General features: G+C 45.2%; 1 protein-coding gene across 8 annotated transcripts; it reads right to left on the bottom strand.

Annotated features, from left to right (window-relative positions):
* Nucleotides 1–4,022: 4,022 nt before the first annotated feature.
* LOC144158476 (uncharacterized) lies at nt 4,023–25,832 on the bottom strand. Of its 8 annotated transcripts, none has more exons than XM_077689367.1 (6): nt 25,516–25,832; nt 24,225–24,316; nt 20,813–20,959; nt 20,687–20,749; nt 14,694–14,829; nt 4,023–5,269 (listed from the first exon to the last, which is right to left on the bottom strand). In XM_077689367.1, the coding sequence occupies exons 1-6, from the start codon at nt 25,749–25,751 to the stop codon at nt 4,159–4,161; spliced, it is 1,785 nt and encodes a 594-aa protein (XP_077545493.1). In that variant the 5' UTR covers nt 25,752–25,832; the 3' UTR covers nt 4,023–4,158. The 8 variants fall into 8 exon arrangements, with proteins under 8 accessions (XP_077545493.1, XP_077545495.1, XP_077545496.1 ...); XM_077689369.1 differs by having other exon boundaries at nt 24,225–24,379; nt 25,516–25,655; XM_077689370.1 differs by having other exon boundaries at nt 24,225–24,379; nt 25,437–25,547.
* Between the last annotated feature and the right edge of the window lie 138 nt (nt 25,833–25,970).

Below are 25,970 nucleotides of genomic sequence, written 5' to 3'. Positions count from 1 at the left end.
AATCTTGTCGGGGTCTACTGGCTGCCTTTGGTCAACGATCGAGCCTGCCAAACCGTAACCGGCTGCACGCTTTCACTGCACGGGCTCAGTAGCAGCCGCAGACAGCAGTGGAATCACCACGGAGCAGAGCCGACTCCTGCCAGACTGTTTCCAGCCTCCTCCGCCAGGGCTATGCGCATGCGCAGTAGCGTTGTGAAAGAGGTGTATTCTCAGCAAATTTTCACAACACACTACATGTCCGCATAGTCTGCTTTCACTGGTGATAATTAGGTTAAGGGTTAAAACAGTCACTTTTGTTGGGTTATAAATGCATATATTTTATAGAAAGGTAAGGAAGACAGAATGGAATAATGACAGTGGAAACCTGTGCACAGCATACCTACCGTATGTTCAGGAGTATAAGTCGTGGTTCTTTTCTGAAATTTTCGTTGGTGCGTCTTATCCACCGGGGCGACTTATGTATGGAATAAATCTGGTTCGCGGCAGCCGTGCATGGCCAGTGCACGTTGAGACACAGCTCTATGGTTTAAATGAATCCAAAGCCCACCGGTACAGCGTTTCTCATAGCCTATGTCGCTTCGGGACGTTGCACCAAAGAATTTGCAGCTTTTTCTAGTCAAAAACAATGATAATGGCCTGCCACAACCACGCGCCACTTTAGGCCATGCGCAGTAATTACAGTTCAGAATAAATTCAAAGTAACATCAAACTGGATTGCAAAAGCAAAATGCAGCTCATGAATTATTACAGACAGTTACTCTGAAGAAGGTAAACGTGCTGCTAATTTTTAAAATGACAGCTTAGAGACAAGTTTTGATTTTCGGGCCACTTCCGGTCGCGTCACTTCCGTCCGCCACGACACCTTTATTTTGCTGATTTACAACAGCACGCACGAGACGCGCGACGTTTGGAGAGGTGGCCAAATGGGTCTCCGACTCTTGGGACTCCATTTCTACAAAAACAGTTGTAGCCGGGTTGATAAACGCCAGAGTAATCCGGTCCGCGAGTGGTAACGATGTTGGCGAAGAAGACAGAGAGTCGGAGGACGACAGTAATGCGTCGGTGGAACTCCCACTAAAGATACTGAATTATTTGTTAGCGAGTCTGAGGAAAAAGACTTCAATGGTTTTGCCTAAACGCCATCCGTAAGTACATGCCATCTGTGTGTGTATCCATAAACCATTTTTGAGAAGTTATGTCTAGACTTTGGATGTTACATGCCCGTGTCGAGCCCTCCTTACAGGGGGATGCGTTGGAAGGCGGCGGCCGCCGCAACCATGTACTTTCTCCGCACTTTCTAACGATCTGATTCACTATGAGTTTACCTAATTAACAAGTGCGTCTTATATACTGGTGCGTCTTATACACCGGTGCGTCTTATACACCGGTGCAACTTATATATGGTTTTTTTTGGAAAAACTCATTTTGAGGGGGGTGCGACTTATACAAAGGTGCGACTTATAGACCAGAAAATACGGTACTACCACAACACTAACAAGCTCAACATTGGCACGTTCCAAAATCCCAACAAACAATAAATTGACACCACTTCGGCCACACATGTACATGCTTGCTCTAACAAGTTCAGGTCCATCAGTTCACTCAAGTTTGAAGCTCCTATATTAATTTATGTCCTTGCCACTTTCACCTGGTGGCTGACGATTCAGGATCGCCTGTTTTGCTTTCACATATTTGAGGCTCCGGGTCAAACTTGGAGGCTCGCTAAAAGGGTTCAACTTAAATTGAGGAGGACTCAGCGAGCAATGGAACGGAAGATGATAGGTGTAACTTGGTAGAGAAGAGAGCAGAGTGGGTAAGGGGATGAATGCATCTTAAGGACATATTAGTAGAAATTAAAAAGGGATGGACCTGGGCAGGGCATGTAATGCGAAGGCAAGATAACCGTTGGTCATTAAAAGCAACACAGTGGATCCTACAGAAGGCAATCGCGGCAGTGGGAGGTAGAAGTTTAGATGGGCAGATGAAATCAAGAAGTTTGCGGGGATAAATTGGTCGCAGTTAGCACAGGACTGGGATAAATTCAGGTATATAAGAGAGGTGAAGGCCCTGCAGTGGGCCTTGGCAGGCTTATTGAGGATGATTTGAGGCTCTGATATTAAGCAATTCTTGTTGTCACTTTGGCCCAGTGGCTGATTATTGAGGGTCGTACCGTTTAATGCAATCTTTCGTCGGAGTGTGGAAGAATAAAAATCCCACCCCTTTGTGTTCTTCCAGGCGTGAGCAAAATGCAGATTCTCTTAGGTATACAAAATGCTGCAAGTCAGAGGATTCTGCCCAAAAGCAATGCATACAATGAAGTAGCGGACAGATTAGCAAAGCATAGCTGAAATTGGTGAAAGACATCACCGAGCAGCTGAGCGCCACGAGCAATACTGAGAGGAATACTTAGGTTGTTGAAGAAGACAAAATGAACCGAGGAGGAAATGTGCCTCTGTAATAAATTGCTGTTTTGATTGAGAATAAGACAAGTAATCCAATCACTTCAACAAAGTTTTAGAGAAGGAGGCGATTACCAGGACATTGCTTTATTTAACATATGTACACCCACCGAATTTTTTACCAATATCATGGTAGCATCGACCGTTCGGTCGATCAGCGCCGCGTCATGGAGTGATACGGCAAACTCGGCGAGAGTAGCCGCATGCGCACTAAGCAAAGGCCACTGCTGCCATCGGCTGCTATGCTGTTCCAAGAGCGGACGGCCGCCCCCTGATTTTTGTTATTTCCTTATTACACTGCCTGCCACACTCGAAATTTTTCTTCATGACCACGCACGTGGCGCCAACTGAAAATAGGGTAATCAGCATTGCCGAACGTAAAGTTCGTTAAGAGCAAGGTTTGTTCGGCAATGCTATTTACTCTGTTTTCAGTTGACGCCACGTGCGTGGTCTTGAAGAAAAATTTCGAGTATGGCAGGCAGTGTAATAAGCAAATAACAAAAATCGGGGGCGGCCGTCTGTTCTTGGAACAGCATAGCAGCCGATGGCAACAGCGGCCTTTGCTTAGTGCGCATGGGGCTATTCGCGCCGAGTTTACCGTATCACTCCATCACGCGGCGCTGATCGACCGAACGGTCGACGCTCCCGCGATATTGGGAAAAATTGGACGGGTGTACATCTATGTATCGGTGGCTGGTGTTCAGAACCCCTTTTGACTGCTTCTGGGCAAAACTTTTCTGACAACCATAGATTAAAGCGTGTTTACAATATTTCATCCTTCATTAAATGTACATTTAAAACAATCAGTTTTTGACAAATGGTACAAGCATTGGATTTTTCTTCATGATAGAATCTTGCATGATATATCAAACATGCTTTTTGACATAGATAGCAAACAGCTTTTCACGACAGTGCAATTGCTTGTGCAGAACAGTTTTTGCCAAATGGTAGTTCTCACCAAAGTGCAATCATTTAAGCCTAACAAAAAGCTTTGAGAAAAAGCTCTCCCGATGTGGTGAACAGAGCCTGCAAAGGAGTGAAACTAGCCCAACGGATACTATGGACATAATGCCTGGCGTTAGTGCAGTAGTTTATGTAAAACAAAGAAGTGTCTTTTAGTAAGCTGCCTCCCTCAATTGATACACATGTATGGGTTCCCACTGAAGTGTAATTCTTCATGAGCAATCAATCCCCTTTCTTTGTGTAAATCTTACAGGAGATGCAGAATTATGGCCTTTTCTCAGACAGCACTTCTTCTCGAGTGACCAAGCTGGACTATGAATAAAGCTTTTTTGACAGGTTCTACAGAGTTTTTCAAGCGAGTCCAGTCTTTCCCGAGACCCGGTGAACTTTGTGAGTAAAGCTTCTCTGAGAGATAACACACACACAGCCCTTGATGAGAATGCAGTGTTTCATGGGTGACCAGGTGGGTTTTTTGAGTAAAGCTCTACTAACAGTTGCTGCACACAAAAGGCCTCTACAGAGTGAAATTTTTCATGTTTAATCGGGCTGGGTATTTTAGCAAAGTACATCGGACAGGTGCTACAAACATACAGCCTCTCGCCAGACTGAAATTTTTTAATGATCCACCAAGCTGGAACTGCATGTACAGGTCTTGTGACAGGTGCTACCAACATAGCTTCTCACGAGAGTGCGATCTCTCATGAACAACCAGGTGCCTCCTTTGAGTAAAGCTCCTCTAACACGTGCTGCTCCCATGCGGCCGTTCGCCAGAGTGCAATTTCTCATGTTTAACTAGGTAGCTTCTGCTAATGAAGCTCTTCTGACAGGTGCTGCACACATGCGGCCTCTCACCAGAGTGCAATTTCTCATGATCAACCAGGTGGCTTCTTTGAGTAAAGCTCTTCTGACAGGTGCTGCACACAAACGGCCTCTCGCCAGAGTGCAATTTCTCATGAACAACCAGGTGCCTTCTTTGAGTAAAGCCCTTCTGACAGGTGCTGCACACATGCGGCCTCTCACCAGAGTGCAATTTCTCATGAAGAACCAGGTTGCTTCTGCTAGTGAAGCTCTTCTGACAGGCGCTGCACACATGCGGCCTCTCGCCAGAGTGCAATTTCTCATGTTTAACCAGGTTGCTTCTGGTAGTGAAGCTCTTCTGACAGGTACTGCACACATACGGCCTCTCGCCAGAGTGTGATCTCTGATGAACAACCAGGGTAGGTCTGCGGGTAAAGCTCTTCTGACAGGTGCTGCACACATGCGGCCTCTCGCCAGAGTGCAATCTCTGATGGACAACCAGGAGGTTTCTTCGAGTAAAGCTCTTCTGACAGGTGGTGCACACGTATGGCCTCTCACCAGAGTGTGATCTTTCATGAGCAACCAGGCTAGCTCTTTGGGTAAAGCTCTTCTGACAGGTGCTGCACACATACGGCCTCTCACCAGAGTGCAATTTCTCATGATCATCCAGGTGGCCTCTTTGGGTAAAGCTCTTCTGACAAGTGCTGCACACATACGGCCTCTCGCCAGAGTGCAATCTTTCATGAACAACCAGGCTAGCTCGTCGAGGAAAGCTCCTCTGGCAGGTGGTGCACACATACGGCCTCTCCCCAGAGTGCGATCTCTGATGAACAACTAGGAGGCTTCTTCGAGTAAAGCTCTTCTGACAGGTGGTGCACTCATATGGCTTCTCCCCAGGGTGCACTCTCTGGTGGCTGCCCAGGTTGCATTTTTCAAGGAACTTTTTTTTGCTAACAGTGTAGGTGGAGCACATTTTTCTTGCACACAATTTCACCTCACGAGGGGAATCGTTGCGTTGCTGACAGGACTGGGAGGAATGAGGCTTCCCTCTGAAAATAAATTTTTCAGTCACTTCAAAAACCAGAATAAGATAGAAGAAAAAGAAATATGGAATGAAGATATTGCAAGAATCAAGCGAACGCAATCTTTGAGACCCACCGCAATAGGTGTCAACCGAAAAAACACATTTATACAAACTCTTCCCAATGTACATACCACCACAGATAATTCAAGGTTTCTGCAAATTTTTTTCATGGTTCTAAACGACTTCTGTCAAGTATTCCTAACAGAAAGTGTGGCAGCAGGTTATATATCCAGAGATCACATTGCAAGTCCCGTGCTTTAAATTTTCTCAATAAAAGAAAACTTTAACTAGGCCATGCTAATTCTTCTCAGGTAGTGGGAATTATGTATATTATAAAGAAATATTTATACTTCATTTTATGTACACATAAACAGTGAGGGCTTGATTAGGTGATTCTAAGTTTGACTAGTTCATTTTCTGGTGCAATATGAAAGTTAATTAAAACCTCCAAAACAGTGCGGCTTACTTATACAGAAAACATAGCAGGGCCATTCCACACGAAACGTCCCAGCCCCAAAATCAAGCATTGCCAATTTTGTTGAAAGAATTTCTGCTAGTTGCCAATTATGTATCGGAGGCCCAGACACCGAGCATTTTCATCAAAAAATTTTGCACTCATGTGAGCACTTCTTGAAGTTTCTGCAAACAAGGAAAATGTGGTTGGACATAATAAATTTTAAATAAGAAACTATGTAGAATGAGAAATATTGTAGAACCTTCTGCTTGCCTTGCAGTTTTTTGACGCACCATCAGTGAAGCCAAGAATTTTTAGTCTCATATTTGTTAATTAAAAACGCAAGAAATGGTGAGTTTTCAGAATTATTTGCAAAGGCGTCATAAAGCTTCAGCCCTAATATTTTCATTGTGCATTGATATATTTCTTGAGTGTCTACCAAAAATAATTTAGGCTGATTACAGACTACTTAGGCTAATTGAACACAAAAATGTCAAGAAATGATTTTCTTTAAACATCAGACCTACATAAAGCACCAAATCGTAACAGGTAAAATTACTTGAGACAGCTTATTATATGCACCTACCCTTAAGATTTTCATTTCCAAAATTGCAGTCGTGTATATTTCATTGGAGGCAAGAAATTTTTTTAAAGTTAGCAATTAGCCGCACTTATATGCACTACCGTAGTGTGTCGCTAACTTGGAATGCCTACCGGCCTACAAACTTTTATGCAGCAGGAATGCGCACACCTGGCTTTCTGCTAAATGAACATTGTTTGTCACTTGACACCACAAAAAATACACCATGAACAGCATAATTCTGCTACATTGCCACTTTTTTAATTATGGGTCTTTGCACAGTGAATTACGGGAAGTCAGCATTTTGTAGCAGCAGCTAGCAGCGAGCGTGATCTGACCATCTGATGTGGAGGAAGATGAATCACAGTCATTTTTCCCACTGCACGGCACTTAATCTGGCCCACAGACATCACGGCAGGACACCTCCTACAGGAAACAAAAATGTTAGCCACTTGTCTCTTTTGCCTTTTGTTTTTTATCCACAGTGATTCAACTTTTCCCCAGTTGAATAGTTAGTATCAAAGAAACCATCCTAGTTGTTCATTTTTGGTTGTTTAACTGAAGTTTTTTCGGAGCTTGAGTAGGATGTAATAGCAATGTGAAGTTTTGAAGGCGTAGCTCGTCTGAAGTGATGTAACTGTTGCTTTTCCTTGACTGGAATTTCCGTGGCTAATCGTGAACCAAGTTGCATTCTTGTATCTTGTTTTAAAACATGGGACCCAGATAACCGTTATTTTTTTGGTGTTGTCTTTACACCGGCATACGGGTCCTGTGGCATCAAATCTGATCCTGAAAAGGCATCAGTCCCTGGATACTCGCTCTCAGTGCAAGACCTTTGAGTGCGCCTCTGATGCCGTCACGTGCACTTTTGCCGCGTGGTGTGGCAAAGAAATTCCATTCTGCCGGCAGTTTATACTCCACTTTGTAGTAGCAGAGATTCACAAAGTTGTTTTTATAATTGTATTGTACAGAAGTTCTGTCAGAGAAATATTCAATTTTGTAGTTGACACAGATCTTGTTTGTTTTCCAAGCACTGTGCTCGGAAATGTGTGCACTGCAACTGTGCCATGCTACAAGCAGTCAGAAACAACTGCAAAAGTTTACTGAAACATCTGCAGGTGCCGTTTTCTGCTTACCAAAATATGTAGCTACTGTAATTGAACCTGTCAGTTGACGCAGTGGTATGACAGTGGCGCATCCTGAACTATAAAGCTATAATTTTCTGCATACTTCATCACTATGATGGCCTCGTGCTGACTTTAGTTCGCTTTAAATATTCAGAAGTAGCTGGCTTGCTCTTTACTGATGAAATGGTGGACATTAAGATGGTTCAACATGTCTATGAACTTTGCTGAAAATTCTTGAGGCGTCAAAACAATGGTCTCAGCCTTACAATGTATTCCACTGATCCACTGGTGGATGTGTTATTGTTACTCCTGAAGACATCAGCAAGACTTCGTCGGAGTAGTCTCTTTGTGCAAGCCGTAGTGGAGCAGGTTGGGCAATTGCCGAAATTGCAGTCTTCGTTATCAAGTTGCCATGGTGTCGTAGCGAAAAGTTCTTGAGTTGTCTCGTTGAGGTTATAGTGTGGAGCATTAATTTAAAATACCTGTGACACATGCAGACATATAGGGTGTGTGAGCCACTTCCACCCACCTAAACAGTGTCGAAGGTGCAAAGCTGCGAATAATTAGAAGCCACACTTTAAATCAGGTGCCCTCTTCCACTGATCATGCAACTCTTTTTGTTCATCAACAACAGTCGCTTTTGGAGGCCTTGAAGTGCGTTCTTTTTGCCTGATAGGCTAATGCTACGATTGATGCCTTCATTACTTCACTAACTGGGCAACCACATTTTCTTTCCTGGTGCCTAGAATGCCACTGGCAGCCTAGATCTTCATTGCCTCTCAAACTTATTGTCGGGTTGCCCTGAAGAATTCCATTGTTCTTCACGAGACCAAGAATTGGGCGCTGAAGTAACATAATTATGTTTTCTCAGTTTTCTTCCTAAGAGAATGTTTTTGAGGTCATTCATCAAGATCACATAATCGCTCAGGAATAATTGGCCACTCTCGAGTGTCACAAGTGGACAGTTCGGTCAGTACTCGGCTGTAGGCATCACTCCTGTAGCGTCCTCTCGGAAAGTTTCCTTAGACCTCGTCATGCACAGCTCTGGCTCACACTGCACTCATTTTTCAATGCAGCTACCAGTGGCTGCTTCTGACTCCTCCTTTTCTGTTTAGTTACCGGAAGCTTCGAGCTCACCTTGAGTGCCAACACAGGTAACATCGAGATGGTCTCTAAATGGTACGAAAGTTCCTTTCTTCTCGTGAGCTATATAACTGCCGCTTGGAAGCTTCACAAATTCGGTTTCCAGGAACGTGCTCAAGTGAAGGGCTGGTATCAACAAGGGCCATTGTGATCACTGTTGATCTATGGCAGTGATTTGAATGTGTGGGTCTCAGCACAATATTGACACAATTTTGGAAATCTATCGTTGGAGGTAACGTTGCTTGTGGTGTTCCCAAATTGTTGTGTACCCATAAAAAGAGTGCTTTCAGCGCAGCTTGAGGAGGTGCTGATGCATATTTGTCAGATTGCGCACAGTTGTAAGTTGCCGCAGGCCACACTAAGCGGTTTTGTGGCAATAACTCGGTTTGGAAGTGCATGGAGGAAGATTACTTCATGAAAATAAGGACCACGCATTTGCGTAAGCCTCCAGAAATAAGCACCTTTCGACAGACACTAATTCGCAGTTCCTTGTACAAAACTCGGTCCGCTTTCTGAGAAAAACTTCATTCATTAATTGGGGTTTCATGATCTTTATATGGCCTGCTTTGTTCGACATTTTTGGTTTGGACGGATCACGCAGTAAAATCTAATTCCAGTCAGTTAGGTGGGGCCCCAGCCGACCTACACTGCAGTTATCTTGGCGCACTACCGCCGTCAACATTCTACAGCTATGATCTATAGACCGTTCCATCGGGCGAGGGGTAAACGTACTCTCGCACGCAGTGGTCGCGGGGCGCAGGCTGCCTTTCCCCCTCTCTGGAGTGTGCGCGCCAATCAGGGTGGGCCTGGCGCGGCTCCTTCTTTGCCTTGATTACGCTTTGTAAGCATCGCGCGTGTGGGTTTACCACTAAATTACGCGTTATTTTATTGAAATGTTAATAAATCAGCCAGACTAGGAGCTTTTGAATTGCTTGTGTGCTTTAACACGCAAGATTTCCGGCAATTTTGTTCTGCTGAGCTCTTTCTGTACACCTATTTTGGATTAGTTGCAGAAAATTCTTCTGCCATCTTTCCAAACTAAAATGAGTCACTGAAACTTGCCTCTGCCGCAGATGGTATTAGTAACATCTCCACCATTGCTGCGGTCACATTGCGGTAAACCCAGCTCCAAGTTTTGCGTGTGCTGGCCTTGGCGATTTTCACAGTGACACCTCCCTAGGTTGTCCCTTTCCCCAGAAAATCTGAGGGGAAGGAGGAAGGGGGCTACGTAAGGGGATTCTACCTCCCTTCTTTCCCCATTCCCGATTCGGGCAAAATAAAGTTGTTCACTCACTCACTCACTCCAGCCAAGAGTTCAGTCTGCTACCCAAATATGATGTCTCTGTCGGCTACATCAAACTAAGCAACGCAAGAGCGAACGCTTGTCTGGTTGCCCAGCGGTGGACGCTTAATATGTCCTTATACGACGTGCTCCAGGAGCTGTGTCGTTTATTTCATTTCTGTTGTACATTACTTGCACGGCTAAATTGTGCTGCAGAGCAGCTCGAAATTCTAGAAAGAGGAAGTTTTGTTTATAGTTGGCGGCAGTGCACGGTGGCTGAGGGTGAGGTGTCTATATACCGATAAGATTTAATACAAACTACCGTATAAACCGGATTATAGGTCGACCCGGTATATAAGTCGACCCCCTACCTTGAGGTGGGAAAAGTTGACAAAAAAAATAATTCGGTACAGAAGCGCACACACAATGTCTATATATATTTTCGACGCCCGTCCGTCACTGCCACTCACTATGCCTGCCGAAGTCACTCGTCCGAGCTCTCAGAGTCGTCCGAGGATGACTGCTTCGCACTGTCATCTTCCATGCTGTGAGGCGCGTTGCTGATGGAGCACTTCCTGAACGCTCCTGTAACCATGTCGTCGGGCAGCGACTGCCCAGAGAAGGACACCCAGCTTGACACGGTCGCAGCCGGCGCGTATGGGTCCTTTTATTGTCGCTGGCTATCCACTGACTGTACAGTTCGCGGAGCCGGTCCGCGGATGGCCTCCGGAGCGATCGTGAGTGAAGTTCCCAGACGAAGTCCGCCAGTTTGTTCTCCAACTCGGGGTGCACCGCTTGATGTCCACGGAACGGTCGTTTTCGGGGGTTGCACACGCACAGCTGAGGTTTCTGGCTCCGCCAGTACCGCAGACTTTTCTCCGAAACGCCTAACTGGCGTTGCGCCGCCATATTCCCATTCTGCTCGGCGACTCAGTCGCCGCCAGCTTTTAAACGTCGCGGTGAACTGGCGTCAACTGCCGCCACTCATGTCGGAACAGACACGTACAGAAATGTACGTATGCACGTACAATAGACGAGTAAAAAACGAAAAACTAGAGAAAAGCGAAAGCAAATAAAGGCCTGATAGTGCGAGAGAGCAGTCCGACACGAATGGCGATGGCGACGGACTACACTTGCACATTGTTGCCAGACAACGATTTACATTCTGCCAATGACCGCTATATAAGACGAGGGGTGACTTTTGTGCGGATTTTTTTGGAAAAAAACTCGACCTATATTCCGGTTTATACGGTATGCAATGTGCCAAATACTTACGAAGTTAACCCAAAACTACCTGTATTAACCCGTGCAGGGATATGTAGCCTTAAGTCTGTTACAATGGCACGTGCTTCTGATTGTTGCCCATGGGCGCCGAGCGTATCACGGTTAGATTGTTTTATCAAGCATCAGTTTTTGCAGTAAAGCGATCAAAATACCCGCTATACGCGATCCCCGACACACACACGCAAATAAAAAAATTGTGACGAAGTATTGCAGACATATATTCGACACGGCATCGTTTACCCACCGCGGACCACGCTACCTCTAGGCGAATTTCAGCTCCCCAGCGGCCCAAAAAGCCGCCAATTTAAGCCACATAGTTTAAACGGGTCCTATGCAACAGCTTTCCGATTTAAAGTATATTATGGAAATGAACGCACAACATGCTACAACGCAAATTCACCGAGCTCCCGTAGGCGCCCATGCGGCGCGGAGCAAACGCCCAAGCCAGCGAATCGGCCAGCTAAGAGAGGGCGCTGAGCACGCAAGATTGCGGCGGCCTCGTTGGAATGGTCTATACCAATGATCCCAAATGCCTGAATTGTGTTTGGTGTCATTCTACCAAAATAAAAGTACACCTTCCGGCACAGCCCACTTTTTTTCAAATCCACTACAGCTCTTTATCTAATTTTATGATGTGAAAAATCCCAGTGGGATTGGCGGCTAAGACGACTCTATTAGCAAGCCATGTTCCATTTGCTGGTCACAAGTTTACGCTGGAGTTGTTACCCATTCAAAATTTCCACTTTCTGTCAACAGATGGGCTTCTGCAGAAAATGTTAGATTAACGAAAAAGTGGTAACTAGGGGTGTATTGAACACTACCCAAAAATTATACAACTTTGGACTGATTACACATACAAAGCCACTTTATCTCAGCAGGTATCATGAATAACTATCACTGGCATTTAAATACAAAGGAGATGAAGCAACTGTTTATAAAAATTTTTAGCAGCAGCATAAATCTGACAAAGCAACTGTAAAACAAGCAGCCTCATGTTTGTCTGTTAGAGCGAGGCTGTAATCCCTTCAAATGTCACTCCCCTATTAACCTGATAAGTACGCTAAATTAAGCATTACAATCTGTCATGTACTGTTTCTTCCGACCATTTAAACTGCATACCAGTCGACTGTAATTTGTGTTGCGAACTAGTTTGGCTTCTAGAAAACTGCAGCAAGATCTTGCAGTTTACATAGTTTCTGCTATGCAGAGAACTTGACACATCTGCTAAGCATTCTTGAAAATTCTCTCTACAACCTGGCTCTATCCATGGCCCCTCTTATCACGTAATTTTTAACGCCTCCTACTTCCTGAACATCAGTTTTTTTGACACCAGAACAACAAGAGCAAGTTTGCGGTAATGTACTCGCACACGTAAGCAAAACTCCGCTTCGAAGGTTGTGCCCAAGTTTAATGTGAACCGAAAATAACATAGTGCTGAAAAAATTTTTAGTAATGCCATGTTCACTCTAGATTAGTGTTATACTTAGTGTTTGTATGTTAGCCCTAAGCAGTGGCATTTTCATTTCACTTTGTACTTACTACGAGACAGACAGTGAAAGTAAGGGGAGAAGGCAGAAACACTGAACCGCAAGGCCACCAAGACCAGTGCTCCCACAAAAATAGTGGCATAATGAGAAGACGATAGGCAAAGAAAAAGAAAAATGACCAAACAAGAAGATGGTGCAAGCTAGACATGCTGCACGGTGACCGACATTGTACTCGTCAGGTGAGTGCATGAGAGAGAACACAGACACAAGCTCGACAGAAACCAATGAAGGACAATGTCTTGGAGGCAGATATTAAAAACACATGAAGACCAAGGAAGGAGAGGTGAAGGACAGAGGAAAAGGGCGTGCGGGGACGCAAGGTGGTCAGGCACCTAAACTCAAGCTGGGTTTTAGCGACCATCTGCGTGACACTCTGCATTGCTGGCTTCTCCTTATGCTGAGATGCACTGACTTTTTCAAGCACTGAAAAATCTGTGAAAAGGGGCTTGTGTTTCTTCGGTGGAATGTAATTACTAACCTCCATTGCATTAATTGCATGCCATGCTGCCAATGCTGGAGATCATCAGCAGAACAGTTCATTGACGAGAAAAGTACGGTTCAAGGCTGCCCAAAGCAATTATATTGTGAATATGGTTAACTCAATTATTATAACTATTACTTCATTGGTGCATGTCAACGAGGTATATAAATTTGCTGCTACAATATTCGATATTACTCTGCTTGCATTATTTGTTATAAGATAATCCTGGAGATGGGACCGTATGTCCAAATGTAGTGCGGAGGCAAGCACACCAAACCTTTAAAGGAGTACTGACGCGAAATTTCAAACTTGAGATAACTATGTAAAAGGTTTGTTTGGCAAGTTGACATATCTCCCAGCAAGTTTCAACAGTAATTGTTCATTATAACATATTTTCAATCCATTTTATTCTTTCCCCACATGAGAAAGCTCAAACCAAATGCCCTCTCACAATCGGCATCAGCATGACGCCACCTGCTCTGCCCGGTCCCAAACTGCGGACGCCAGGTCCCCCATAATGTGGTCAGCACACTGGCTGCAGTTGGCGCGCGCTGCTTTGGCAAATGTATCATGTCACGGTTTTGGGACTGACATGCTACCCGAGGCATGATAAGACGGTGGAGATGCGCGGGAGCTCGTGTGCGCATCCAGATAAACAGTGGTGTGACAAAAAGTGATGTCACAAGCACTCTCCTGTCCTGGTGAACGCCTCGGTGCTCGTTTATTCGAAACCGAAACCAACACAAATAAACGAGGCTGGAAATATTTATTTATGCAGCAACTTACCACCCAATGTGCCATTCAATGACTAATGGGCTTGTAGGCACCAATAACAGCGAAAAAATGTAACACGAAAATTTCGTGTCAGTACTCCTTTAACCAGCCGATCCATGCAGTTTCACCACTTTTACATTTCTCATGTAGGCAGGAATAATTTGTATGTATATTTTGTTCTCATCATTGTTTTAAAAACTACTCCCAATGATGCCCCAAACTGTTTTTCGAAACTGGAACCTTCAAGTGTGTCCTGCTCCCCGGCTTGCAGGTTGTATACCACTGGGCATGGCCTAAAGTGGAGCAAAGCAATTTGAATATTTCTTGCTGCAGGCAACTCACATAGCTCCAGTGCATTTCATAATAAGTATGAAACAAATACCAAAACTGAAAAAACACCGCCTGTTTTTTAATTCTCACGGCCTCGTCGAGTTCTTAAATAATACAAATTAAATGAAACTATTGTAGAAACATTTTCTAATTTTACTGTTTACAACTCAGCGCAGATTACAATCCTGTTCATACTACATACTGGTTTATACATTACACCCAGTAATGCTTTGCAACCTACTGGTACTCCTTTTATTCCTATTCCAAACAGTGCACCATCCATTATATTTGCTCCACCAGATACTGAAACAAATAAACCGCTACTAATAAACTTGCACTTCCCACACGATGTCTTCTGCAAACCGTGCTGCAAGTGCCATAACCTACCCTGTGTTGCTAGAATGTCGGCCGGAAGAGGAGGTGTGAGGACTGAGTTTTGCCGAAATGTCTGCACCATCTCGTGAAGTTGTGCTGTTGTCCGATGCACCCGAATCGCCAACTTGGGTGTTGTTCACTTCCAGAGCTGCAAAAGTCAAAGGTTTGAGCAGCTGAAGCCAATACGTGTTATACAAATCCTCAAACAGCCTATATACTAGAATGCACAGCACACCACAGCACAGCACAGGGCAAGGTGACTTTGTTGTTGGTAACAGTCACTACGGTATGAGGTAGGCTCAAGCTGTGCGTAAGCAGCTTGTCAATGATTGGTGACACTATGTAATCACTGTCGTGAACTTGTGAACTGCACGATAGGGGAACATAAGTTATTGCTCTCAAAGCCAAGCGAATGTGCTGTTTGGAGGAAAGCCTCTCGTCGGGAGCATCGTCAGGAGCAGGCAAAATCAGCATCTCGAGGCGAAGGACATTGGTGGAACAGTCAATGAGGGTTGTGTGCTCAGACAAAAAGTCAAGGCCAAGGATAAAGTCATGCGAGCGACGTTCAAGCATAGCGAACAAAACAGTCGTTACACAACCAGCTGCAGTCACACGAGGATAGCAGATTCCAATCACAACAGGCGTCCCTCCATCAGTGACCCAACATGTGATGTTGGTGGCGTCATAACTTTGCTTAAACGGTTGCGAAGATTAGCACTCATAACAGATCAATGCGCTCCTGTAGCAATGAGGGCACTGACAGGAGTGCTGTTACTTCAACATACAGTAAATTGTTCCGGATAGCCGAGGTCGAGAGAGGATTTTCGGGTGTGGTCGTTGACACAGCGTCACCTCTGGGAGTTGCATTGGTGGGTCGGAGAGAGGTGGCAATGGGGTTGGGGTGAGCAGGATTGGCGCCTCTGCAGCGACGACGAGGGGACAGAAAATCGGGGTGCACTCGCATCACACTCATCCATGTAAAGGCGAGGGGCAAAGCGAGGGCGGTGATCGTTGTCAGGTGCGGAAATGTCGGTGGAACGGTGGTTCAGCGAGGCAGGGCGGAGCAACAGCATCCAGCGACTACGACAGTATTGAGCAACGTGTCCTGGATGGCAGCAGATGAAGCAGATCGGGCGGTCATCAGGGGTTCTACATTCTGAGGGATGGCGAGGTCGGTAAATTGGAGCCATAAATTCACTCCGAGGGGGGGGAGGGGGCAATTGGCAGCAGAATGGGAAATGGTGGCGCACGACCCGCAGAAAAAATGCAATGGAGGCAGGCCCTTGTTTGCAATTTCCTGATGAACAAAAGCTTGCAAAAGTGAAATGGTAGGTAGGCTGGTTTCGGGTATGTAGAGGGGTAGCAAAATTGGAGTCACGGCCTCGATCTCTCGGTGAGCTGTTCTGGCTGCGGAATATCCTTGCACGATGAGGTGGCAGATATCTTTGGAAGCCTGGTGAACTGCTGAACACTTAGACGGGCTTTCACCTGTTGTAAGTGGTGGCATTCCTTCAAAACAGTCGAGGGTGACGCAGTCTTTACAAACGAGCACGGGGAAGCTGTCATCAGCAATGCCTTTCATAACTAGCGAAAGGTTTTCTGTTTCGGCCATGTTTGGATCTTCCCTGTGGCGACGTGCTTGCATTTCAGTGGACGCTGTGCATGAGACGCCAGTTCGTTTTGGCAAGCGAGCATGCGACCAATGAGTTTGCAGGCATCCCAGCTAGTGACGTCGAGTTTGTTTGAGGAACCATTTCTTAGCTGTTCCAACGGGGTAATTTTCGACATTTGTAAGCGTTACTGTGGGATCATATCAGTTATGTGCACTCTCCCGCACGTAAGTCTTGATTCAATCTTCCACGTTGACATCGTCCGTGCCACGAAAAGAGGCCGGGTTCATGGGGCTGTGACATGACGACGATTGGTGGTCTCGATGCGTTTCTGGCATGGTCAGGCATCTTGCTGTAGCAAAGGTGGTGTCCACTTCGAATATCCGTGACACGTAAAGTGAGCCCCCTACAGAGCTGAGCTGATAGTGAGGGGCCACAGTCACCCACTCGACCAATGGAGGAGGTGGCAAAGCGCAAAGGCCTGGACGGGGATGAAAATGCACCTCAGCCACAATGTCAGGATAAAGAATAAGGCATATTTACGATATTCACACGATTCGCAATGGTTGCTAATGCAGCAGGGCATAGACGAACGGTTCACAAGTTGGCCGATCAACCTCCTGCTCTTCCTTGAACCAAGCACCGACCAGTGTCTCTCGATGCTGCTACGTATTAGTTGTTTGCCTGTGTATTTGGAGCGTCATGTAACAATATAAAAGAACATTTTAATTTAAATTACCCAACTTTGCTTTAATTAAATAGAATGCAACCAAAAAGCCTTGCCTGGAAAAGGCAGAGTAACTTATGCAGGAATGAGACAGCTGAAACATATCTGGGGCAGTTTCTGCAGCAGCAACATCTACATTTTCGAGCAGAAGGAGTTCAATATTGAAGCAGTCATTGACATTTCATATGTTATATTAGGAGCCGAAAAAATTTAATTTTTAGTAAGGAGCAGAGAAGTACACTTTTTAAACAGTTTGCAGCAAACACCACACAAAAACAGCCTTTGGGAAAAAACATTTGATTAAAGTATTACAAGGTACAGGACGTAAAATGCTTTCCCGTAAAGTGAGTTCAGTTTCAACTAGTTGCATCTGAAAACTGCTGAAACATACTCTTTGCAAACATGAAGACAACAGGGGTGGGCTTCGACCTCAGACCGGATGCAGTTTTCTTGAAATCTAGATCAGGCAGGGCAGGATACGGCTGAAGGTACAAAAACTCTATTATAAACAAGTGTTTTACTGGCTGCAAGATATGTACTATATGCTTACAAACTGCTCAAATTTTATATAGGCTGTATGCATAGAAGACATAGAGAGATACCAAATTAAGAATGCTCCAATCATAAAGTATTTTTGTGATCATTTGAATGCTGAAATTATTATTTCCGTAATGCCCGACTGTGTTGTACAGAAAAAGTTGCGCAAAGCGAACCAACCGTCATCGCGCCCCACCAGCCCTCCCACTCAATCCTCGAGGTGCACATTCACGAGTGTAATTTTATTATTGTTGCTATGGCTAGCCACTTCCCCTTTGGCATTACATTTTACTTGACATGCACGAATTACAAATGGAATTCAAAAGTAATCAGTTCCGCTATGGGGCGTCACCTGAACAAATCACAACAATGCAGCCGCGGCCACAACTTTCGATGTGTCGATCGTCCCATTCGTTGGTATTAAAACTTGTTGTCCAACAGTAATAACTCAGCATTGCAAAACACCGCTACGAGTCCGAATTTCACATTAAGAATCTTTATTATAGGCACATACACTGCATTTTACACTCAGCGGGCACCATGTCGATTTCAAAGAAACCTGCCTCCCGAGCCGTGCAACTTCCCATAATGTCGCATATGTTCTAAAGCATTGTCGCGGCGGTAACGTCACTGTGCACTACAAAAACAGATAAAATGAATAAACATGACCCAGCCACCCAGATAACGTAAATCAGAAAGAAAACCAGTGAAGTGCACAAGGTGCCTGAATAACTCATCCGGCACTTCGCCAAGCTATCGGGATCGTGGTTGCAGTGAACACTGCCAGAGAGCCATTTCTGCTTAAAATTTATCGTTTCCTTCGCTCCACTGGCTTTTTCCTGCCATATGTATGCTTTTACGATATGATAAAAAATGCGCCACAAAGCGGAAGACAAAAGCTCAGCCAATATACCGACAACAACATGGCAGTGCTTGGTGGTGACACTCTGGCACTACAGCACACCAAAAGTAGCGCTTTTTTGTCAACTTGTCAAATCATTTGTCCCCTCACCTGTTATAAGCATTTTTTAATGGTCGTTTGCAATGGCTTTTGATGGGGTTACTTTGTAAATGCACAGAATATCAAATATGCAAACTCAAAACATGACTGTTTAAAACACGACCTTTGGGACATTTTTTGCTATCTATTCCCTGTGTTTCATAAATAAGTGATTGATCAATCAATCAAATAAAAACAGTGTCGCCTTGCTTGGAAAATCATGATGACACTTTCTCCCCTGGAAACTGACATGAGCGTCAAAACCTAGCAAAGAAGCAGTTTGGTGCATTTTTACAAACTCCTACAAGCAGAAAAACGAATTTCTATCAAAACTGCACAGGACGCACAGCTGTCTCTCCCCTGCAGATGGTGATGGTCAAGCAGGTCCACCAACAATTCCTACACTGGCAGTAGCAAGATTTTATCTTTTCCAACCAGGGAAAACAAACGTATAACTCTGGTTCAGCACACAAAGGCTACCACTAGCCGCTATCAGACAGTATTTCATACGTCCACAACAAAAATTTCTAATACCAGAACTCCTTTGATACATGCTGCTTAAAACACAAGCATGGTCGATTTCTAACTTAAGTAATGCAATTTGAAAAAGACTGATAACAAAAGAAGCCACAGGTAATGTCCGTGTGTTTTGTTTCCAGTCTCGATCAATTATGCTTTTTAATCAATTCAAATTTGCTTTAAGAACACGAGCAAGCTAACAAGCATGAAGGTCCTCTTATAAATTCAGGCTTTGCACCATTAGCCCACAACCTAGCTACTGCGCCAATGAAGTGTAAACTAACACACCTCATTTCCTATACCACAGAGTAGAAGAGCCACACTTTGTGCACTTGAAGTTGCAAAGAAAGAATAGTCCTGGCATCAGCTTAGCCCCACCCGCAAAGCATAACAAAATTTCGCAAAAGTTATTCATAACACTTCTAACCGCAGAGCTGTCATACAATCTGGAAGTTCGCTGTTGCAACAAAAAATACCATAAAAATGATTAGCGCTCGTAAGTGCATTTCGCGGCAAGTTCGCTGTTGCAAGAAAAAATACCATAAAAATGCTTAGCGCTAGTAAGTGTGTTTTGCGTTAACCGCCGAGTACTCGGCTTGTGCTGTGGCTTCAGCAAACAAAACAAAAACGCCAGCGCCGTCATCAGTGCTACCGCACATGTAAAAAAAAACTTCAGCGCTAGTGCTCAAGATGAAAAGAAACCCGGCTTGGGAGACGTCACCACAGCAGCCACATTTTAAGTATAGAGCACTTTAGGCGCATGCCTTGTCGTCCTAGCTCCCTCGCTTGACCCAAATATATACAGCACCAAGACGGCGTCCCGGGGTAATGCTGTTTTTGGCAGCGTTCCACAAAGGCTTTGAAAGCAAAGCGGTTTATAGAGTCATAAACGTTCGAAAGCTCGTGAAATGCTGGTGCTTGTTATACAACTTCCTGTTCTTTAGTGCAAAGAACACTATTGGTACACTTGGGGAATATACATTATTAACCGGCAGGTCTGCATTCCTTTAGTTGAGGACGCCCCATTGGGTTGGTTTTTAAACGCAAAATGTGGCAATGCAACAACAGCACATGCGGGGAGAAAAACACAGAGCATAGAACTGCTGCTGGCGCAGTTTCAGGCAGGGGGCATGCGAGCACAGCAAAGGTGGAAAATTTGAATTGCATAGGGTGGTAGAAGTAAGCTGATAACGGCGCTACAGCCCATTATGGCGAATAACTGCTCTGCACTTTTTTAAAGCCAGTATGTACAATTGGAGACATGGCTACGAGTGTGCCAATCCTTCCAGACACAATTTGCAGATCCCGGGACACCACTGCCTCGAGTTGATGAGAAAAAGCTGGTGGAAGTCTACAATGCTGAGGATGACTTTGCATCCACCAATCGCTGCAAAGATGACGACCTCTCCGATGCATATGATGACAATGCCTAACACCGCAACTATGAAAAAAGCAATGACACCGTCACTTTGCCAAAGCTCCTGGCAATGCTCATTTAAGTCTTGAGCATGACTGCAAGCTTCCCTTGGTTTTTTACGACAAAAAGTTTCCTTAATTGCCTTGCCTGCTTTGTGAGGTGCACATAATAGAAACAATAACGAAAAAATCACACCTGCTAATCCTGATTCCGTTTGAGAGCCAGCACTGATGAGTGATGTCAGAGAACATTGCGTACCTGAAAAGAAAAAAATATTAGTAATGCATACCACCTAGCGGTTACAGAGAATACACTGAGTACCTATTGTACTTGTGGTATTGGCCGTCTGGGTGTAATGGCTGCAGGAGACACTCTGGCTGCAGGCTGCATCCAGAGACAGTGCCACAACACCGCTTCTTGGGATTGATAATGTTGTATGTGGCATGCTTGCAGCTATTGCAGTGTCTCCTGCAAGTAAAAAACATCACCACAAAAAAAATTCCCATAGTCCAACTATAATGCAAAAGAACCAGCAACAGCCCAATCAGGAATTTCCCATTCAAAAGAAAATGTCACGCACACAATAAGCCCACCAGCTAGGCGCCTTTTTGAATACCATATTTTCCGGTGTATAAGTCGCAGTTATTTTCTGAAAATTTTCGTTGGTGCGTCTTATCTACCGGTGCGACTTATGTATGGAATAAATCGGGTTCGCGGCAGCCGCACGTGGCCAGCACACGTTAAGACACAGCTCCATAGTCTAAATGAATCCGAAGCCCACCGCTACAGCGTTTCTCGTAGCCCATAAGTTAAACCAAAGAATTTGCAGCTTTTTCTAGTCAAAAACAATGATAATGGCCTGCGACAACCGCGCGCCGCTTTCGGCCACGCGCAGTAACTACAGTTCAGAATAAATTCAGAGTAACATCAAACTGGTTTGCAAAAACAAAATGCAGCTTATAAATTATTACAGAGAATTACTCTGAAGGAGGTAAACATGCTGCTAATTTTTAAAAAGACAACTTGCTGATAAGTTTTGATTTCCGGGCCGCTTCCGTTCGCGTCACTTCCGTCCGCCATGACACCTTTGTTGCGCTGATTTACGACAGCACGCAAGAGACGCGCGATGTTTGGAGAGGTGGCCAAATGGGTCTCTGACTCTTGGGACTCCATTTCTACAAAAACCATTGTAGCCGGGTTGATAAAGGCCGGAGTAATCCGGTCCGCGAGTGGTGACGATGTTGGCGAAGAAAACATCAGTGAGTCGGAGGACGACAGTGATGCGCCAGCGGAACACACACTTGAAGTTGCTGAATTGTTTATTTGTTAGCGATTCGGAGGAAGACTTCGATGTTTTGCCTAACACCGTCTGTAAGTACATGCCATCTGTGTGTATCAATAAACCATTTTTGAGAAGCTCTGTCTAGACTTTGGACAGTATATGCACAAGTCTAGCCATCCTTACCGAGGGATGCGTTCATAGGCGGCGGCCACTGCAACCATGTCCTTTCGCCGCACTTTTTAACGATATGATTCACTGTGATTTTACCTAATTAACAGTGCGTCTTGTATACCGGTGTGTCTTATGCACCGGTGCGAGTTATATACGTTTTTTTTTTCAGAAAAACTGTCATTTTGAGGTGGGTGCGACTTATACAAAGGTGCGACTTATAGACCGGAAAATACGGTAGATCAAACAGGTCGGCTTGCTTGCTCAGCGAAAATTGCAGACTAACGATGCACTTTTCTTATCCTTCAGCCCAATTGTTGTTTACAGGGTAATAATGCAGGAGTGCCACCCAGCAGTGCTACTTAGCTGCCTATAGTTGCTCCTCCATTAAGAAATACAGTCCCTCATAATTGAATTTTTTACACACTCGATTAGTCATAATGAATGACACAATTGAATCTATCTGAGTAGAGTGGTTCGTGTATGACTTATTACTTGGAAGCAATTATTGTAAAAGGAAATACTTTTAGTGTTTTGTCAGGGGAGAAAAATTTACACACTAAAATGAGTTTTCGTATCATGGCAAAGGGATGCCGGTGCAAGTGATATCCAAACTACATTACTAATAGAGTCTATGTGAGAGCACGATAACTTCATAGGATGAAAACCCAGTGTACCCGTCCCAGGCACCACGTTAAATGGCCAATTCGAAACACTCAAAATGGTTGACAGCAGAACAAAAGAAAACGGTGTTGCACAGAATGTTGGGCGAATTTGGGCATGAGTGGAAGTTTGACAAGGAACTACCAGACTGCGGGACTGCCACATCCCGCGAGTTGGCTGCGTAGCGCCATTAATCGTATGCCGGACAGAGCTTGTGCGAAAATTGAAATAGTAATTTGAGAATTGGTAGAATAACAAATTACACACTGGTTTTCTGTTCTTTTAGGACACATTTATTTTGTTTCTTCTCAAGATGTAGGCCTCCTTTAGTTTTTAAGAGCCTGGCATGAATCTTTGCCCCCTTTTTAGTCAGAGGACGCCGCGCTGCCGGCTGCATTAGTACTGAAGCGAGTTGCGGGCATGCCTGGCGACTGTGTCTGCTGCAAACTGTGTCTGTAAAACTAACTTCACAACGCAGGCAAAATGCAACTGAATTAACGTATCCTTTCTTTTGTATCCACCCTTGCATCTTCTCATTTTCACACTCCAGTAGCTGCCACCCCATGTAGCAGATTCGTACGAGACCTCGCATTTGTCAGCCGTAATCGTTGTTTCCATTTCCAGTCAAAGGACACTCGATGACCACGGAACAAAATTGCAAAATAAGCTTAATAACGATATAACGTTAAAATTTTTTCCGTAATTTTAAATTCCTGAAGCAGTTGCCGTGGCCACGAAAATGGTCGGTAGTAATATTTCAAAAGCACAGGTTAGCCATGGTGGTTGAATACTGGCAATTATGGCACGCAAAACAGCCGCTGCCTAAAAACTGTGGAATTAATCCTTACAGTGATTCCAAATTCCTGTCCATTAAATGTCCCTCCCTTGGTGTGGCCTGCCTAACGGTCCTCTCTGCCTGTGAGAGCAATAGTTCCCTTTCCCTCCACCACGTCACCTGTGGCACTCACTTTTTGGTGATGTGGCGGTGGCTGGGAAACAAAAGCAGCAATGGCGTTCGTGCGCCTATAGATCTCTGGTCTCATACACAGCTGACTTGTTTTAAAGGGACAGACAACCGATTTTTGTATCGTATATGTTCTGTAGCTCATATAAATGCCAGCGTTTTATATAGCCCAGTAACAAGCAATTTCTAAACAAATTGGCGGAAATAGATTAAATTTGGCAGCAAACTTTCTGAAATCGGAAGGGTGGCGGTTCGTAGTGTCCAAACTTGACACTACAATATGTGTCCCTGTCACGTGACCTGCAAACTTAGCAGCTACTGTAACTGCTGAAACGTTTATTTAGGTATGAAAACCTTTTAATACAAGTATTTACGTCATGTATTCAGTTTAGCCAACCAGATATGCCTTTTCAACCAGGTAAATAGCAAACAGAGCAGCTTTCTTGCCATGCAAGTACAACTTGCAGACCCGTAATGCATTGTTATTACACTTGAGCCCTGTTGGCCACAGGGAAATAATGCTGACGGAGTGCCACCCACAAGCGTTACTGAGCTACTTAGAAGTTTTTTTCAATTAAGGAATAGGGTTCCCCATCGAAATCCAAAATTCAAAGTAATGCACAGAGACAAGCAGCTTGAGGGAATAGGAAAGCTACCTGTGGCATTAGTGGCAATGGTCGCCGGGGTTTGTCGGCTGCAGGACAGATTCTGGCTGCAGGCTCCACCCGTAGACATTGCAGGAACACAGCTGTTTGGCATCAAATATGTCACAGCATGTGGGACACTAGCTCTTAGGACCTAAGAGCATCTTCTGCAAGCAAAACACCAACAGGAAAAATTCACACAAACAATGCCAAGAATACTACTAACAACTTTGCCCAGAAGCAAGCAATTAAGCCTACCATCCAAGTGTAATGCAACACCACCGTGATCTATGCTATTTAGCCTACCAGCCAAGGGTAACAGCAACAAATTTGCTCAGAAGCATGCAATTTAGCCTACAAGACATACCTCAGTTGCAATGCAAAAATAACTCTTGGCCCATGCATACACTGTTTAGTCCTTTTGTACTAGACAAGATTGCGAAAGCTATCACGCAGCATAGTTCTGTGCATCCCAAATGTGTTTTTAAATTTCAAGTTTCTTGCAGGCGCGCCATAAAATCATTATAATCCAAGACAAGTTATGAGGGCCTTGGAAGGCAATAGTCGGCCCCACTGCTCTGCAGCCACGGCAAAGAACGTACCCTGCTGCAGCCCCTGCAGCTGCGAGCACGCAGGCACATTGCTGGTCTTTCTCTACTGTAGCATCTTGGCGGAATGTGGTAGATCCGTTACATTCACGAGCACTGAATAGTGTTATATCGTCGAACGTTGGCTTCAAGTACCTGCACTAAGTTTCACGGCATTGCGTCGCATTATATTCCCTGAGATCGGCTGCCTATGGAAGAGGGTTCGAATGCCAATGAGGGTCGTCACTCACTAAACCCCGGCCGAGAACAGCGCCTGCTGCCGGGGTGGCTGCGCATACATCATGCCAATCCGATTCAAAACAACTGCGGGCGGCCCCAGAGGGGTCGGAGAGGCAGACGCACCTCTTCAGACGTAGCTGGTGGACCGAGGGGAAGCTGCTTCAACAGTGGCATCGCGAGATGCCAAGCGTTTGAAAGGGGCGTGGGCTACTTTCCCGAACGGCGTCTCCCCGCGCCACGACTTATGTTGGTTTGCTGACTAACTTAAACAAACGGTTGTGGTTAGTTCCTTCTGTGGCTTTTGCCGTTACATTTTCTGACGTAAGCGATGAACACTGTTCTAGTTTCCATAACATAACTGCAGCACGTTTCGTGAGCGTGGCTGACGTAGGATCACCTCGAACGGACCCTCGGCAGACGAGGCTGCGAAGGCAATGGTCGGCGTCACTGCTCTGCAGCCACGGCAAAGAACGTACCCTACTGCGGGCTGCAGCTGCGCGTCCCTCGTGGGCGTCCCAGGCGAACGCCGCTCCCGGAGGACACGGAGCCCGTCATGCCCCGCTGCTGGCACTGCACACGAACAAGGTTCGGGATCGACCTCGAGGCAGAAGGCACGACGACGAGCGAACGCCGGCACACAACCCTTCCGGGAGCTGTCGGGAGGCTCACACACACGTTCCTCGGCGATCCGCGGAAGCCTTGACAGGCACATCAAGTTTTGTCCGCGCTCACTAGTGCACCAGCGTGAGCTGCACTTCCAGGCCTTCGTCTAGCGGGAACTCCGACGCGGCGCACAGGCTGAGGCGAACAACGCAGTAGTGGCAGTAGTTTTGAAAAAAAACCTTGTACCTAGTCTTGCACCCACCTCTTGTTCGAGGGACGCTAGGCGTCTGACCGGTGGAAACGACGCTGCAAGCGCGTAAACATCTTT

Source organism: Haemaphysalis longicornis, unplaced genomic scaffold (genome assembly GCF_048455015.1).
Source record: "Haemaphysalis longicornis isolate Haplotype H1 unplaced genomic scaffold, Haemaphysalis longicornis Haplotype H1 scaffold_10, whole genome shotgun sequence".
Lineage (NCBI taxonomy): Eukaryota > Metazoa > Arthropoda > Arachnida > Ixodida > Ixodidae > Haemaphysalis > Haemaphysalis longicornis.
The sequence above is the reverse complement of the archived record's forward strand: the minus strand, read 5'-3'. Positions and strand labels throughout refer to the sequence as shown.

What these genes read in the sequence shown, in the direction of transcription:
- LOC144158476 (XM_077689367.1), bottom strand. Translation starts at nt 25,751, where the DNA reads ATGTGCCTGTCAAGGCTTCCGCGGATCGCCGAGGAACGTGTGTGTGAG. An exon ending in CAATACCACAAGTACAATAG is followed by an intron (nt 20,750 to 20,812) that starts GTACTCAGTGTA and finishes TTTTCTTTTCAG; the next exon opens with GTACGCAATGTTCTCTGACA. An exon ending in CGACATTCTAGCAACACAGG is followed by an intron (nt 5,270 to 14,693) that starts GTAGGTTATGGC and finishes ATTTATTTTCAG; the next exon opens with AGGGAAGCCTCATTCCTCCC.